General features: G+C 56.7%; 2 protein-coding genes across 5 annotated transcripts; both read right to left on the bottom strand.

Moving 5' to 3' along the window:
• On the bottom strand, positions 1-5157 carry SMIM1 (small integral membrane protein 1 (Vel blood group)). Of its 4 annotated transcripts, XM_053575458.1 has the most exons (4): positions 4722-5157; positions 2708-2781; positions 1317-1438; positions 1-951 (listed from the first exon to the last, which is right to left on the bottom strand). In XM_053575458.1, the coding sequence occupies exons 3-4, from the start codon at positions 1427-1429 to the stop codon at positions 825-827; spliced, it is 240 nt and encodes a 79-aa protein (XP_053431433.1). In that variant the 5' UTR covers positions 1430-1438; positions 2708-2781; positions 4722-5157; the 3' UTR covers positions 1-824. The 4 variants fall into 4 exon arrangements, with proteins under 4 accessions (XP_053431433.1, XP_053431431.1, XP_053431432.1 ...); XM_053575456.1 differs by lacking the exon at positions 2708-2781 and having other exon boundaries at positions 1317-1538; positions 4722-5155; XM_053575457.1 differs by lacking the exon at positions 2708-2781 and having other exon boundaries at positions 1317-1504; positions 4722-5155.
• A 1095-nt stretch (positions 5158-6252) lies between these two features.
• On the bottom strand, positions 6253-16948 carry CCDC27 (coiled-coil domain containing 27). The gene is given in 9 exon segments (XM_053576720.1): positions 6253-6421; positions 7757-7861; positions 10078-10290; positions 10547-10624; positions 13680-13810; positions 13952-14349; positions 14351-14571; positions 15615-15767; positions 16916-16948. Coding segments are annotated over 9 exon segments (1455 nt in total). The 3' UTR covers positions 6253-6298.
• Between the last annotated feature and the right edge of the window lie 365 nt (positions 16949-17313).

Below are 17313 nucleotides of genomic sequence, written 5' to 3'. Positions count from 1 at the left end.
CACAGCCACCCAGCAGATGTTTAATGATGCCCTGTGCATGGCCTGCAGACAGCTCCTCAGGGTGGGGGGGAGACCAGGGTCCTCCTAGCAAGGGCCAGCCCAAGGGGACACACCCAGCCCAGCAAGCACCATGCCTGCCTCACTCAGGAAGCCCCGCCAGTGGGTCTGAGACCAAGGCTCCCACCTCACTCTGTACAGGAAGCACCTCCGAGGGCTGGTCTCAACCCCCAGGGGAAGGTAGGTGGGGACACAGCCCTTGCTGGGGCCATCCTTACACAACCAGAGTCAGAAGGGCCAGAGAGGGCAGGGGCCTGCCCAGGCCACACAACTCTGCACAGTGCCCGTATAGAACAACAGCAGGATCCATCGTCGGGGGCTGCCAGGGAGGGTAGGCTGGGATTATTTGCAGAAGGCACCCCTCATCCTGGCCTCGACAAAGGAAGGCCCTGGGCCCTGGGCTTGGGAAAACTGGCCTCCTGGTGTGGCCTGGGTGTGTCCTGCAGCTCCCGTGATGCTAGCCTATTTCCCCCAGCCACACGCGCCTCTGGGTGGCAGCCGCGCCAGGTGTTTGTCTCTGGATCCTTTGAGTGTGCTGGGTGTGTGTGTGCTGCCTCCTATCAGGCCTGGAACAGCTGTGCCCCTGGGGTCCTCGCATGCCCTGTAGGGTGTCTGCCTCTGGGGCCCATGGATATAAGATGGGGTCTGTGTGTATGGGGGCCCTGCATCTATGGAGGTCTGTATTACGGGCAGTGTGTATGCAGGGCTCCCTGTACACGGGGCCCCCAGGTGCGTGCAGCCAGCCCCGAGAGCGCCTGCTGGTGCTGTCATTTGCACTTGTGCACGTAGTAGCCGGTGACGTAGCCCAGGATGAAGATGACCCAGAAGAGGACCACTCCGCCCAGCACCTTCATGGCGATACCCAGCTTGCCCCTGCACAGCTTCCGGGAGATCCTAGGGGAAGGAGAACCATCTGGAGGTGAGCCCTGGGTCGGGGTGAAGGAGGAGACCCCTCAGTGAACTGTGGGGAGTTGGGCCAGATCAGGGAGAGGGCAGGTGGGCCCCAAGGGCAGGCAGCCACACGGTCAGGAGGAGGAGCGTGGGCAAAGGTGAGCTGGTGTTCTGCTGGAGGTGTGAGACCATAGCCCCACATGCCCAAGAGCCAGCCAGAGGGAAGTTTTGCTGAGACAGCAAAACTGGGCACCCATCCGTGGACATCCAGCCAGCTGGAGCAGGGGGCTGGGCCCCATGGGCAGATGACGCTTGCAGCAGGGACAAGGCAGGCATCTGTGCAGGGAGAGACCGGCCAACCCTCTCACCTTTGGCAACATGAGGCCTCCTCCTCTGTGCTGGACACGGCCGCCATGCTGACTTCGTCCCGGCTGCTGTCATCCCACCTGCTGTAGTGCACACCGCTCTCTGGGGACTGCATGGTGCCAGGCTGCGGGGGGAGGGGCAAAGCCTTCACAGCGGGGAGACCCAGGCAGGTGTCCAGGCTCTAACTTCACTGCAAAACACAGCCCCTCAGGGATACAGTCAGCCTAGCAGGGGAAGGAGCACTCAGGTGTGAACTGAAATAAAATCTTAAGGCTCCCCCCAGTGGCTAACTGACTGGATCCCTCTCGGCCAAGGGGGATCTCTAGAACTGAGTTGCTGGCCATGAGAAAGATCAGACAAACCTCATCAGGTCCCCTTCTCTAGTTAGAAATGTCCTCTGTGACTCTTTAACAGGCCTAAGGCTCTGGAAGACACGCCTGCAGGGTGTCAATATACATGACAAACCACTTGGGTCTGGGCACATGGCTTTAGTTTGTCTCTGATGAACAGTCCCTTAACTGGGCATTCCTTTTCACTAACTCCTGGTCTACTAGACAGACCCTAACTCTTTCAGCCAATTATCAGCCAAAGAATTTTCAAACCCACCTACATCCCGTGGGCTCCTGCTTTGAGATGTCCCACCTTTTTCGACCAAACCAATGTATGCCTTCCACGTACAGATTTATGATTTTACCTATAATTCTGCCTCCCTGAAATGTACAAAACCAAACTGAAACCCCACCACAGACAGTCCTCATGCTCAAGGCTTCCTGGGTAAGGCTCTGTATCCTGGTCCTCAGAATAGGCTCAGAATAAAACTCTTTAAGTTATTTTATTTATTTATTTTTTTTTTATTTATTTTTTTTTTTTTGCGGTTTTTGGCCGGGGCTGAGTTTGAACCCACCACCTCTGGCATATGGGGCCGGTGCCTAACTCCTTTGAGCCACAGGCACCGCCCTAAATTATTATTTTTTGAAAGTCTTACTTTGTTGCCCAGGCTACAGTGTCATGGCATGATCATAGCTCACACCAACCTCAGACACTTGAACTCAAGCCACCCTCCTGCCCCAGCTTCCCAAGTAGCTGGGACAACAGGTGCCTGCCACAATACCCAGCTATTTTTTTTGTTGCAGTTGTCATTGTTGTTTAGCTGGCCCAGGCCAGGTTTGAACCCGCCAGCCCCGGTGTATGTGGCCGGCGCCCTACCCACTGAGCAACAGGTGCCAAGCCAGTTTTTTTCTATTTTAGTAGAGACAGGATCTCAGTCTTGCTCAGGCTGGTTTTGAACTCCTGAGCTCAAGTGATCCTCCCACCTTGGCCTCCCAGTGTGCTAGGATTACAAGTGTGAGCTTGACACAGAGGTTCTCACCCACATGGTTTCCATCTGACTTACCAGGTGACCAGGACACAGAGTGGTGAAGCAGCTTACCCAGGGTCCCACCAGTAAGACCAGCCCAAGGAGGAATTCTAAACCAGCAAGGTTGAAAGGTGACCCAGCCCTGACCTCAGGAGTGAGAGGCCTCCTAGGGGCCTTCCCACCCCTCAAGGCCTCCACTCCCCTGCATTTATCAGGGCAGCCTACAGCTCTGTTCAGCTATGTTCCCTGATAAGTTCCTCCTCAACCTCCAGGAAGTCTGGCCAAGAGGGGGCTGGGCAGGGCAGGGCAGGGCAGCAGCCGGGGGCAGTGGCTGGTACAGCCAGACCAAATTGGTCCCTGTCCAGGGAAGAGGCCCGGCTGGCCCCGGGCAGCCCAGCAGCTGTGTCCTCAGCTTGTGTGAGTTGCAGCGCCTCCCCCACCTGCTGCCTGGGGTGCTGGAGCGTAGGGGGGCACCCTGTGCTGAGCGCTAAGCCCCTGGCGGGGGTGTCCAGGGACTCAGGAGGGCAGTGGGAGGTGGGGGTGCCTGGAGCAGAAGGAGAACCAGCTGTCTGCTGGGCTCCAACTCACTGAGCACCGTGCCAGGCACCAGAGAGAGTGGGGACTGAAGTGGGGCTGCCACGTTTCCCGCTGCTGCTGCCAGCAGGCCAGTGCTGGTGCTCCACACTAAGGGTCTCATTTGCCCTCAGCCTCTGCTACAACCTGACCTCTACCCAGGCTACAGGATTAGGGCTGGGTCTCCAGTCTGCTGGGCCCCGGGATGCCCTCACAGCATCTGGCCCCAGCAGTGAGTGTGCTCAGGCAGGCAGCAGGCCCCACACTTCCAGCAACTGAGACTTTGCCCCCACCCCTCGCAGTGGTGAAGGCTGACTCTTCTCCTGGGTAATCCTGCACACAGAGGCTTAAAGGCACCACAGGCTACACATCTGCAAGAAGCCAGCCCCAAACTCTGGCCGCACTCAGGGCCCCAGCAGTTCTGAAAGTCCAGATGTGTTGTGTTTGCCCTTTCCCAAACCCCAGGCCAGCAGGGGAGGAGGGGCCTGGCCCTGCTTCCCAGTGTGTTGACCAGATGACTTTGGCCAGCTCAGAACTGCCCACCCAAGATTCCCCCTCCCTCCTGGTGGGCAGAATCCCAATCTTGTTCCAGCTGCACTATGCCAGCCACAGGTAACAGCTATGACCTGACACTAAATACCCTCAGTCCCTGCTTTCTTAAGTCACCCACCCAGCTGTGGGCAAAGAGCTGAGATACAGCACAGGGACAGGGCAGCTTTTGCTTCCATGAAGGAAACAGGAGCTACCTCCTTCCTCTTGACATGATGGCTGGAGCCACAACAGCCACCTTGCAACCCAGACATTCAAGCAACATTAGCCCCAATGATGCTGAGCCTCTAGGCTTGGTGCCTGTTGCTCAGTGGTTAGGGTGCCAACCACATACACCGGAGCTGGCGGGTTCAAATCCAGCCCAAGCCTGCCAAACAACAATGACAACCATAGCAAAAAAATAGCTGGTGCTGTGGCGGGTACCCGTAGTCCCAGCTACTTGGGAGGCTGAGGCAAGAGACTCGCTTAAGCCCAGGAGTTGGAGCTTGCTGTGAGCTGTGATGCCACAGCACTCTACTGAGGGCGACATACTGAGACTCTGTCTCAAAAATAATAATAATAATAATAATAATAATGCTGAGTCTCCAGATCCAGCCAGCAGCTGTGCACCTGTGGGCTTCTCCATGTGAGGAGTCAACCCCAATTTGCTCTGGCCTGGAACAGTGGCTTCCTGACTGATACAGAATATGAGCTCTGGGGCCATCCCGACGGACAAAGCCTCCAGAGCAGTTGAGGTGCCTAGAGCAGGCTCAGTCATCTGTCCAGCACCCACCTGACCAGCTCAGGTGGTGGCAGCAGGAGAGCCAGACACCCTCCAAGCCCTGGGAGCCTCCGCGGTCCTACCACTCCTGGAGGGTGTCAGCATAGGAAGTTCTGGGCTCACACGTGACCCCTCGCCCCACAGCACCTCCAAGCGTCTCACACTTACCAGGGAGATTCCTGCGTGGTGGCTGAAGCCTCCAGGGCCCAGGAAGACGGTCGGGGCCTGGCCAGAGGGAGGACCTCACCTCCTCCCAGCCAGGCAAGTCGGGGTCTGAGGTGTGGCAGATGCCTCAGGCCTTAAAAACTTTTTTTAAAAAGGTGAAGAGAGGAATCGCCCTGCAGCGGTCCGGGAAGGGAAAGTGATCCCGGGGCTGTCCCCAGCGCTCACCAGGAGCTGGATGGGCAGTTGTGAACCTGGCAGCCCCGTCGCGTGTTAGGTCGGGGTCGGCTTGGGGCAAGCCCAGACCCTCGCGATTCACTGGCCAGAGATACGACGCCCAGACCACCTCCTTCCCTCCCGCCGCGCAAAGAGCGCGCCGCAGACCCAGCGCAGCTCACCTGCGCCCCCGCCCCCGGCCGCTGCGCAGGCTCGGCTCCGGGCCCGGCTGGGGGCGTGGCCTGTTCCTGGTGGGCGGGGAGGGGCGGGGCGAATCCGAAAGGGGCGGGGACGTGCAGAGTCCGGACAGGGCGGAGGGAGGAAGGGAGGGAGGCTGAGAGGGAGGGGCGGGGCAACGGATTCCCAGCCGGAGGTGGCGGTGACCAGCGGCTGGGAGCTGCGGGTGGCGGGCGGGCCGGTGGGGCTTGGGGGTCGTGGGGAGGACGCTACTCCGCGGTCCCCACACGCGGCGGCCCTGGAACTCTCCACCGTCCCCGCCCGGCGACCTGTCCTCCCCACCGACGAGGCTCCTGGAGGATCCGGGCGCTTCTGGGTCGGCACCCCCAGACGCACGGAGGCTCAGCTACCCACCTACCCCGGCCTTCTGCTCGGAGCCCAGGGACCGAGGCTGCCTCCCGGGAACCAAGCACCAGACGAGGGGGACTGTCCTCCCAGAGGGCTCGGCGGGGCGCCTGCACGTGCGTGACCTGCGCTGGGCGCTGTGAGGAGGGTGCCCGCCCAGGTCGGGATGAAGATGGGGAGAGATGCGGGTGACAGAGTAGCCCTCCAGCACATTCTCATGTGCCCGAGCCCACAGTGTGCCTCTTGTGGGCCCTGGAGAAACGTCTGTGACCACAGACACGAGTCCTCGCTCGCGGGGCTTTCCTTCCAGGAGCAGGTGAATTGAAACAGACTTTCCCACCCTATCCACCGTCCAAACTGGTGCTACCCAGCAAGAGAGTCTCCAGCCAGGGGAGACCTCATGGCAGGTGGTCACAGGACCCCCTGCCTGCTCCTAGGTGTGTGCAGCTGTTAGGGAAGACAGGTGTCAGGTCTGAGCCAGCATGGTGGACATGCCATCTCTGGCCTCCTGCAACCCAGCGCCTCTGAGGGGACACTGGTCCTGTGCGGTTTCCCCAGAAAGTAGCTGGGGGTGCAAGCTGGTGTGCTGACCACCCCCCGCCCCCACCCCGCCAAGGCTGCAGAAAGTAATCCCTTGTGTGAGTCCCTGGGAAGAAAAAGGTGGGACTGTGCCAAGGCCTGGTTTAATCCTGAGTCAGAGGGCAGGGCACATGGCAGGTGGGTTTCTGGGCTGGGGCCTGGCTGGCCTCTGCTGGGCTGACCGAGTCCTGGGGTCCTGGCTGGGTCTACTTGGAGGTCCCCTTCTTGAACTTGGTGGGCAAGGAGATCTCTGACTGGTGCAGGGGGGGTACTTTGACGCCTTTCTGCTTCAGCTGGTTGTAGTAGTCAGTTCTCTCCGTGATGATCAGCTGGACGAGAGACACAACCACTGTGAGGATCTGCCCAGCTCCTCTCTGGGCCTTGAGGCCAGTCTGCCCAGCCAGGCTGGGTACCCGGGACACCACCCCTCCTCCCCAGAAGGGCTCCCTGTGGCAGTGCTGCGCTGGTAAATGTTTTCCTCTTTGGGGAAAAGAGCAAAAACAGCTCTGCTCTGTAGCATTTGCCAGTTTCTGTGGTGTAAATAGTCCCACCCAGAGGTGGAGTCACTGCAGCCTGCACTGAGCAGGGTTCTTCTGTCCTCTTAGAATGATGAGGTTCCCCCAGACTCCTAGAGACCTCTGAGGTTGTCACATCTGTCCCTCAAGTCCTTTCTCTCCTGTGCAGAGGGAAGGTTGTCCCCACCCCTCTCCCAGTCTCCTCAAGGCTCCTCTGAATAGCCCGTTGCTGTTTCATGCCAGGCAAAGGGAAAAGGCTGTGTGGTGGGACACCCTCTGTCTCCCTGTCTTCCCTCTTCTCCTCTCTCCCTTCCCTCCCTCTTCCAGACAGGAGAACTAGGGTGGTAGACATGTCCCCTGCTGTGACCCCTCTTCAGGGGCGTGTGGGCCAAGGCCCAGCCCACTCCCCAGGGCAGTTCCTGGGGAGTCATGGGCACACACTGGGTCCAAGAACAGTCCCACTGGAGGAGGTTTGGGTCTTGGGAACAGAAGCAGCTGTGGTGTGTGGCCCCACAGAGAGCTCTGGGTCCCAGGGCGCCTGGCCAGGGTTGTCCTCTGTTACTGAGGGAAACCTCAGGGCTGAGAGAAACGAGTGTGGGCCCCCAGCTTTGCTGCCCAGGGGTGGTAGGTGGTGACTCACTCTTGCCCCATGACCACAAAGCCTGCATAATCTCTCCTACAGCATCCTGCCCCTCTGAGGCCTCTGCCTGGGATCCCATGGTCAGGGAGGAGACTGAGGCTAAGAAGGGAGGGGTTTGCGTCAGGGCCCTGGCTCAGCAGGGGATAATTCCAGCAGAGCCAAGCTCCTGCGGTGGGAGAATCTCCAAGACCCATGCAGCTGTCCCCTCCTTTGAGGCATTCAGAAAGGGCTCGTTGGGCTGCTGTAGTCACTTCATGTCCCTCCCCCTTGCTGAGCTGACAGCAGCCCCAGACTGGCTGCTCAGGGGTTGGTCTGGTCCCCTCTGGGCATGCTCAGGGGTTGGTCTGGTCCCCTCTGCCTGGGCAGAGAGAAAGGATATCCCTAGTGCTCTCACTGAGGGGGACACATGGCCAGAATGAGAGTAGGGTCCCCTGAACCCAATCCAGGCCTTCCCCACCCCTGTCCCAGCTGCAGGTCTGTGGGATGGAGGCCACTGGGCCGATCTGTACCTGCAGAGCTTCCAGGATATCACTATCAGAGATCTCGCTGGTCAAGGACTTGGTCCCAGAGGTGCTAAATGTGGCCTGGATGATCTTACTTCTTAGTCTTTCAAGCTGCAAGCAAAGGGAAGACACTGTCGCTTCTCTTTGCCAGAGAAAAGCCCCTGGCATGTGGGGTGCAGCCTCCTACTGCTGTATTTAAGTTTCACAGGCCGAGAAGGTACAGCTTACCCACACTTTGGGGGGCTTTGGAGTCGGAGAGGTCAGCGTGGTCTGCCTGAGAGCTAGAAGGTGCTAGTTCGAAACCCAAACCCGAGTGGCCTAGCATCAAAGCCCGTGGACTTTCTACCTCACCAACTGTTCTGTTTTCTTTTTTAAAATTGGGAAAGTAAAACCTGCACATACTTGAGCAATAAAAGCGCATACGGGCTCAGTGCCCGTAGCTCAGTTGTTACGGCGCCGGCCACATACACTGGGTCTGGCAGGTTTGAGCCCGGCTCAGGCCTGCTAACAAAAACTACCATGACAACTTCAACAAAAAAATAGCCGGGCATTGTGGCGGGCACCTGTAGTCCCAGCTACTTGGAAGGCCAAGGCAAAAGACTCACTTAAGCCCAAGAGTTTGAGGTTGCTGTGAGCTGTGACACCACGGTCCTCTACCGAGGGTAACATAGTGAAACTCTGTCTCAAAAAATAAAAAAATAAATAAAAGAGCATACAACCCCCGGGCTTTTCTCCCCTCCCAGGGAAACTTCAGTGAACAGACTCTTTCCGGCCCTTGAGTCACACTCTGTTAAGGGAGGGTTGGTCCTCTGGCCCTGTCTGTCCCTTGCATTGGTTCTCAGTATTCGACTTGGGGCTCCTCCTTTTCTTACTGATTTCTTACTGAGGCTGCCAGGCTGTGGACATCAGGATGGGCTTTGCTGCCACAAACAACCTTGTAGATGTCCATGGCCACGGCTCATCTTCCCAGAGGAAACTACCTCCCAGGGAAGTGCAGAGAAAACTCCTTCAACCTATGCCCCAGAAGCCTCAGACAGGGGTCCCCAAGTTACAGTGGCAGGCTCAGTACCAACTCCTCAGCCCTCAATGTCCAGAAACCCCGAGATTCAGAGGTGCCAACTGTGAGCCAGACCATGGAGACTCGGCCTTGCCCTAGAGGTGCCAGCACTTTTGTTTGTCTCTCCAATAGGTGTCAGGAACAGCACCGGACAGTTACCAGCCCCTGGGCCTCGAGTGAGGACTCGGGTCCTTTCTTTCCAGTATTTATTGATCCCCACTCTGTGCCAGGCACTGGAGGCACCAAGGGGATGAGGGGCTCAGTCCCTCTACTGGGGAGTCCTGCCCCTAGGTGAGGGGCAGTTGTCACCTGGGCTGTCCACCCTCAATTACCCGCCCTTGTACAGTCCTTCACCACTGGTCCTGGCACTGTGTTCTGCTGAAACCCTCAGAATCCTCAGCACAGCATCCCAGGCTCTACCAAAGCAATGTGAGTTGGCAATAAAATGACACTTATGTGCTATTCAGGCTCAAGCTACGGTTGCATTGGAAGCACAGTGTTGTAAGAGAGGCAGGTGCAGGGGCCTCAGTGACCCTCTCTGAACCAGCCAGGAGGCCGGATTAAACATGAGAGAGGAAACAGTGGGTTACAGTTGGCATCCCTGGGGGTGGGGGGTGGCAATGTCATTTCTAAAATTGCACACTCAGGCTGCCTCTGCTCACTCTGGGGCTCTAAATCAAGGTGTGTTCTTTACAGACTCTCCTCCCGGGCATGGCCCCATCCACCACTCCCCACCTCCCACTCTCCCCTACATCCCCTGGCCCCGAGCGTGGGCCACACCCACTGTGGCAGTAAACACTGCTGGGTGCAAACCCAGGGGCATCTCAGAGCAGGTCTGGGAGCTCCAGTGGGTTATGTATCCTCTCCTGCTTGTCTGTAAAGTGAGGATGCTGATAATAACCACTTCACAGTGTATGGAAAGGATTAAGTGACTTTAATATCAATAAAGGGCTCAGTGCAGTGCCGGGCCTCAGCCAACGCTCTGAGCTCTGAGGTCACGAGCCGGGGACATCACCATCGTGCTCCCACCCACCTGGGTGCCTCCTTCCCACTGTCTCCAAGTTCTCTCACCCCTGCACAGCCCAGGACCACTGCCTCTCCCATAAATGAGGCTGGCCACCACCTACGGGGCCCCTCCTGTTTCGGGGTCTTCATTGCGACCCTCACTCCCTCCCTGTCCACATTTCTTGAGCATCAACTCCACATAGGGCTGGGAGATGGAAAACCTGGGGTTGGGGCGGCTCCCTCAGGAGAAGGCAGCTGGGCATACCCTGGCCTGGGCGCTCTCCAGGGCCACGTGGGCCTGCTGCTCCTCCTGCCGCACCGCCTCCATCCTGCTCTGCAGGTCCTCCTGCAGCCGCTTCCACCTCTGCAGGTTGTTCTCATCCAGCTCGACCTGGGTCTGCAGCTGACTGACCCTGGCCTCCAGCTCGGAAATGACATTGTCCTGCTTCCTGAGTTCACCTTCCAGCTCTGACACCCGCTGGGGAGAGCCAGGGAGACGCAGGCCTGACCCGATGCCACATGGTTTCCCACCACATTTTTCCCAAAAGATGCCCTGGAGCTCTCACTGGGTCCCTCCGGTCCAATGTGGACCCAGCTACAGCTGCGAAAAGCCCTCGGTCTGGCCCCATGGCCCTGAGACTCACTCGCCAAGTGGGATCTGCCTGGGCTAAGTGGACCCCAACTCAGCTGTGGTGACGCTGCAGCCTCGCCCTCTCACCGTTCCCAGTCATCACCTGCCGGAGGAGGAGGTTGTCCTTCTCAATACACCCCATCATCTCCTGGTGTTTCTTACCCTCGCGAAGGTTGGAGAACTGAAAGGCAGACAGAGGGGTTGGCACAGGGCACTCCCAGGTGGACATAACAGACTGGACACAGGCGTCTAACTTTTCTCCCTCCCGAAACCACCCCAAACTGAAGGCCATGGGATTTCCGTTGAAAACGGAGAGGCGGGGAGAAGAAAGAGAACTGAGACCAGTTTGGAGGTTGAGGAGCAGGTGGCTAACCGGTATCTGATGTTGCACATTCTAGGAAGCTGAATCTCAAGCTGGCGGTAGGGAAAGCTAAAAACATGCCCAGTTCACACTTTACTTCCTAAAAGTCTCAGAAATTGAGTTCTTCTGGGTTCTTCTATAACATTTGGGGGATTGGCAGGGTGTTGTTTCAGAAACTAAGAGACCCAGGCTCACTGAGCTGCTGGGGTACCCGCCCTGTTCCTCCCTGGCAGGGAGATCTGGTCAGCTCGGAGATTGGAGCAAAGTTCTCCAGCAAATGATGGAAACCAAAAGCAAAACTAAAAAGAGGAACTTGTAGGAGATGGAAATGGGGCAAGAAGTTTAAAAATTAGAGCTGTAACTTATGTCTCATTGAGGAGAGAAAAGAACCCATAGTCGTGAAGCAGAAAAAGGGTGTGCCTCCAAAAAGAGGGAGCAGAGAACAGAAGAAAGACGGGTTCAAACCCAGCGCCAGCCAAATTGCAACAAAAAAATAGCCGGGCGTTGTGGAGGGCGCCTGTAGTCCCAGCTACTCGGGAGGCTGAGGCAAGAGACTCGCCTAAGCCCAAGAGCTGGAGGTTGCTGTGAGCTGTGAAACCATAGCACTCTACCGAGGGCGACAAGGTGAAACTCTGTCTCTTAAGAAAAACAAAAAAGAAAACAGATCAAAACACAAGACAGGAAAAGTGGAAAAGTGGGAGGGACCAGATAAGAAGAAAAGAAGATCTGAGCAGGAGACCCAGTAGCCAAATGATTGGAGTTCCAGAAGGAAACTCCTGAGAAAACAGAGGGAATGAAAACGGCATAACCAAAGAAAAATTTCAGAGCTAAAGGACACGAATTTCCAGATGGCCACTGAGTGCCCAGTGCAACGGAAGAAAGTACACCCTCACCAAGGCATAACTTCATGAGGTTTCAGAACACCTCAAGTTTCCAGACAGGACAAGCATCCGCTGAGAACGTGTCTTATGAAAGAACAAGGGTCAGGCCGACTGGACTTTCCAGCAGACAAGGGAGCACAGCCTTGGTAATGCAGGATGAGCATGTTGTCCAAACTGGGATGTGAAATCCAGCAAGGTGTTATTAACGTATAATTAATACATCTGCCCCCAAATTTTACCCCATCCATTCTTTCTAAGAAAGCTACTGGAGGTTGGGTGGTGCCTGTGGCATAGTGGGTAGGGCACCAGCCCCATATACCGAGGGTGGCGGGTTCAAACCCGGCCCCGGCCAAACTGCAACCAAAAAATAGCCGGGCGTGTGGCGGGCACCTGTAGTCCCAGCTACTCAAGAGGCTGAGGCAACAGAATCACCTAAACCCAGGAGTTGGAGGTTGCTGTGAGCTGTGATGCCACGCGCTCTACTGAGGGCAACAAAGGGAGACTCTGTCTCTAAAAAGAAAAAGAAAGGCTACTGAAGGATGTGCTCCACCAAAAATAAGGGAGGAAGAGAAAGATGTGAAATGAGCATTTTTTTTTCTTGTTGTAGTTGTCATTATTTTAGCGGCCCGGGCCAGGTTCAAACCCATCACTCTCCATGTACATCGCCAGCGTCCTAGCCACTCAGCTATGGATGCCCAGCCAGGATGAGCAGTTTTAAGTGGTGGTTTATGAATCTCAATATTGTTTCACAAAACTTTGGCTTCATTCATGCATGTGTGTTACAAATAGCTGTCCTGATAATGCCACTGCAGCATACGCCTCACTGACACTTAACAGAATGATGCTGAGAGGAGTGTGCCCCCCCCCGCCGTGGGGGGCAGGTGGGGGAGGAAAGGGGAGCATTAGATGGTGTGAAGATAGAGAAAAATGTAAGATGGGCACCAAGAGCCTGCAACTTAGCAATTTGGAGATCACTTCCTAAACAATGGGAGAGTTTGCTTTAAGGGAGGGGCGGACGAGAGGGAGGAGGGTCAGGCTTCTGTTTTTCTTTTTCTTTTTCAGAGACAGTCTCACTTCATCCCCCGCAGTAGTGTGTGTGTCACAGCTCACAGCAACCTCCAACTCCTGGGCTTAGGTGATTCTCCTGCCTCAGCCTCCCGAGCAGCTGGGACTACAGGCGCCCGCCACAACACCCGCTATTTTTTGTTGCAGTTTGGCGGGGGCTGGGTTTGAACCCGCCACCCTCAATATATGGGGCCGACGCCCTACTTACTGAGCCACAGGCGCCGCCTGGGCTTCTGTTTTTCATAACAAGCCTGGTGCGACTATGCGATTCTTTAAGGGATATGCATGAGTAACTGCCGTAAAAATTAAAATGAAAGATGTGTAACAAAAACGGCAAGACTGGGCCGGGCACAGGGCTCACACCAGTAATCCCAGCACTCTGGGAGGCCGAGGTGAGGGGATTGCTTGAGCTAACAGGTTTGAGACCAGCCTGAGCCAGAGCGAGACCCCCGTCTCTACTAAAAATACAAAAAACTGAGGCAAGAGGACCACTTGAACCCAAGAGTTGGAGGTTGCTGTGAGCTATGATGTCACCACAGCACTCTACCCAGGGCAACAGCTTGAGACTGTCTCAAAAAAACAGTCAGTAGGGCGCCGGCCCCATATACCGAGGGTGGCGGGTTCAAACTCGGCCCCTGCTGAACTGCAAACCAAAAATAGCTGGGCGTTGTGGCGGGCGCCTGTAGTCCCAGCTACTCGGGAGTGAGGCAAGAGAATCGCTTAAGCCCAAGAGTTGGAGGTTGCTGTGAGCTGTGTGCTGCCACGGCACTCTACCGAGGGTGATAAAATGAGACTCTGTCTCTACAAAAAAAAAAACCAGCAAGACCAGGCTCAGTGGGGTAGTAGCCTTCTCTGCAAGTGCAGAGGGGGCTCCCAGGCCCAGTCTCAGGGCTCAGGGGGCACAGCAGCGTGGCTAAGGACATAGCCACCTTCTCGCTCATGGCCTGCAGCTGCTGCTTCCGCTCCCGGAGCTCCTTCTGGAGCATCTCCTTCTCCGTGTTGACCTTCCGCAGCTGGGATTCTAGGAAGTCCACTTGCTGCTGTAAGGACGTGATCGCGCCTAAGCAGCCGAGGGAAAGGAGGGGCTGTGAGGGACAGGGGCAGGCAAGTGCCCCCTGCAGCCACCCTCCGCCCATCATCGGGCAGCCCAGCTCCTGGCAGGGCCCTCAGCCCTGCCTGCACCCTGCGCCTGATGTCCCACCTGTCGACAGGGAGTATCTGGTCCTGGTGATCTCCAGCTCGTACTGGAACTCCAGGATCACCTGCTCGTATTCCTCCAGCTGGGCCAGCAGCTCCTCCTCAAAGGACTCGCCCGGGGAGGAGGCCCTTCTCTGGGCCAGCTCCTCTTCCTCCTCCAGCAGCTCCTCATCCTCTTTCTTCTCCTCCTCCTCCTCCTCCTCCTCCTCCTCCTCCTCCTCCGCTTCTTTCTCAGCTTCCTCCTCCTTCTCCTCCTCCTCAATGCCCTCCGCGTGCTCAGCCACCATCTTGCCCGCCCCACCCTTCACTCTCTCGCCCTCCGCCCCCGGGGGCTCCCCTTGCGGACCCTCTTCCTCCTTGCCTCTCTCCTCAGCCACCGCACCCTCCTCTTGCACCTGGGAGGGGAAGGCAGGGGGCTGGGCTGGGCCAGAGGGTGGCTGAGGGTCAGGGCTGCAGGCGGGAACACCTTGGGGCTGGGCCTCCCTCCCACTGGCCGAGGCAGCCCGGGGCTCCTGGGCGGGGCCGCACCTGCTCGTAGCACCACAATTCGTCCTCCCTGTCCCTGTGGGCCATCTTCAGGATGCTCAACCTGCCCACCCTCACTGTAGCCTCAGAGGGCCGCTCCTGCAAAGTGGAAGCCCTCAGGCTGGGAGCCACTCCTGCAGCACCCCCAGGACACACTGGTGCACCTCCTCCTGGAAGGCGACCGCAGCCCTACCACCACCGGGTCCAGGAGGGGACACATGCCCTCCTGCCAAGAAGACAGGGAAAGTCGCGCCCTGTCAGTGGAGGGGGACAGAGATCTGCAGATTGGCAGCCACAGGGCCAGAGGGCTTTGGGCAACCTCAGAGCAGCCACCCACAGTGGCTTCAGTGAGCAGGCTTCTGTGGAAGAGCAGAGGGCCAGCCTCAGGCTGCCACCAGTGAGCAGGCTTCTGTGGAAGAGCAGGGGGCCAGCCTCAGGCTGCCAGCATGCAGGACATTGCCCCATGCTCTGCCCACGCACAGCCACCCCACAGCCATGGGAAGACAGGGACAGAGCCTGCCTGCTCCACCTGCAAAATCTATTATCTAGGTAGCTTTCCCTGGAGGGCTCCAGGGTGTCCAGCATGGTCTGAAGCATGTCCTGGCCCTGGCTTCCACTTTGCATCTGCCCCCAGAATAAACTCAGGCTGTGTCCTCAGTGGGAAAGAAATCAGGTCTTAGGAAGACCAGGTGAGCATCCTGGGGCCCACGCAGACCTGCCCCATCCAGTTCTTTACACAGACCTGGAGTAGGGGTGGCCATCAGGTGCCTGCTGGCCAGGAAGCAGAGAGAGGGGATTCCACCTGCAGCAGGAGCCTTCCACCCTCCAGGATTTCAGAGCTCGGCTCAGCCGTGTTTTCATAGGTCAGGAAACTGAACTCAGAAAGCAGGCCAGAGTAGAGAGCAGTGGCTGACGCCCAGCTCACAGCTCTCTCAGCTATTTCCTGCTTCTTCGGCCCCCACCCCGCATTCTGACCCATCTATCAGAGCCCTGATACCCAGTCTGTGTTCCCATGGGAAACTGGAGACATTCCAGGAAGCCTGGGCATGTGCCAGGGGCCTGCGGTCACCAGCACGTTTGGACACTTCCATTCGGAAACAGACGCCCCAGAGCTCTGCTCTCCCCACAGGAACCCGACTCACCCTCTTGTACTGGGGCACTGGTGTCTCTTGCCCTTTGCTTTTGAGGATGGATTTCAGCTGCTTCTTTAGGGCCTCCCTTTCCTCCCGGAGTGCCAAAATCTCTTCATCTTTCTTCTGAATCTGCACCTCCAGCTTGGAGAGGCGATGGACTTCCTGTCCCAACCTGAACAGGTGGTGATCCTGGTCAAGAAAACAGGGGCAGCCCCCATGGGCCCTCACTTTACAGAGTCTTTCCTCCACCCCTGCGTCCAGCTCGGGAGGAGAAATCTGCTGTCCTGAAACCCCAAGTCCTGAGACCAAGATGCCTCCTTCCAGCTCCTTCCAGCAGCTGTGCCCTGTTACTGCAGCCCCACCCTGTCTATCTGGCACAGTCGGCACCCTCTGCCACTGCAGTGTGAGATGTCTCCTCACCACACTTAACCAGCAGCACCCATAAGAGCTGCTTTGACAGCCTTCTGAGGAAGTCCCCAACCTTCCATTCTCAAAACCCTAACTCCCTCAATTCTTCAAAACTGAAGACAAAAATAAAGGTATTTTCAGGCAAACAGAAACTGGAAGAATTTTTCACCAGCAGATCTGAACTAAGACAAATACTAAAGGGAATTCTTTGGACATAAGGAAAATGATCCCAACAGAAAATATTCTGGAAGGAAAGATAACCAGAAAGACCTCCAAATGTCTGGAAATTAAGTGATGGGCTTCTATATGGCCCATGGGTTAAAAAAGAAATCTCGGCAGGGTGCAGCGGCTCACGCCTGTAATCCCAGCACTCTGGGAGGCCAAGGTGGGTGGACTGCCTGAGCTCACAGGTTAGAGACCAATCTGAGCAAGAGTGAGACCAATGGGGCCAACCGGTTTTTTTTTTTTAAGAGGCAAAATAATCTTGACACCAAAATTTGACGGTGAGGTTACAGGACAGGTGAGATCTGTGTCTGTCTCTCTCATAAGCACAGATTTTTTTAAAAGAACACTACAGTGAATGGGCTTGTATGTAAATGTTTGTGTATCAAACTGGTTGCTATCATTATTATTATTATTATTTAGATACATTCTCCAAAGGGCACCTTATAGGCCCAAAGACACACGGATGGTTGGTTGTCAGGTGTGCCGTGAGCTGCTAACGAGCTGGTGAGCTCCAGACAGTCACTGGGAGGAGGAGGAACAGAGACCAGGAGATTTGTCAAGTAGGGGGTGTGGAGGTCACTTGAGACCATACCTGGTGACCTGCTAGACAGCTAACCAGACCCTAGAATAAGAGTCATTGGGACGGGGCCCAGAGCCAGGGAGTGTGGGGCTGGTACCTTCTCATGGATGACGGAGAGGTACCAGGGCATCCGCATTTTCTGGTGGCTCTGGGATGTGACTGAGCTGCTGGCAACAGGACTCAAAGCCTGGGATTTGCTCCTCTTCTGAAAATAACTGAACTCACAGGCGCTCTTGCTAGACTGAGGGAGGTGCCCTGCAGAGCAGGCAGAGGCTGAGTGAGAAATCAGCCCCTTCCCTGCTGAGCCTCTCTGGGGTCTTGGATGACAACGTCCACCCTTTGGAGCTTTCCCACAGATGCCAGCCTACCCCACTGGGCCCATCTGTGTCCTGCCTCTTCCCACTGCCATCTCGAGGACACGGCGAGCACCTCCCGCCACTCCCAGACGAGAGAGCTGAGGAGTGAAGGCAGGCACCCAAGTCCTCGTCAGGACTC

Source organism: Nycticebus coucang, chromosome 22 (assembly GCF_027406575.1).
Source record: "Nycticebus coucang isolate mNycCou1 chromosome 22, mNycCou1.pri, whole genome shotgun sequence".
Classification (NCBI taxonomy): domain Eukaryota; kingdom Metazoa; phylum Chordata; class Mammalia; order Primates; family Lorisidae; genus Nycticebus; species Nycticebus coucang.
Note: the sequence above shows the minus strand (reverse complement) of the source record. Positions and strands in the feature narration are given on the sequence as shown.

What these genes read in the sequence shown, in the direction of transcription:
- SMIM1 (XM_053575458.1), bottom strand. Translation starts at nt 1,429, where the DNA reads ATGCAGTCCCCAGAGAGCGGTGTGCACTACAGCAGGTGGGATGACAGC. An exon ending in GAGGCCTCATGTTGCCAAAG is followed by an intron (nt 952 to 1,316) that starts GTGAGAGGGTTG and finishes TCCTTCCCCTAG; the next exon opens with GATCTCCCGGAAGCTGTGCA.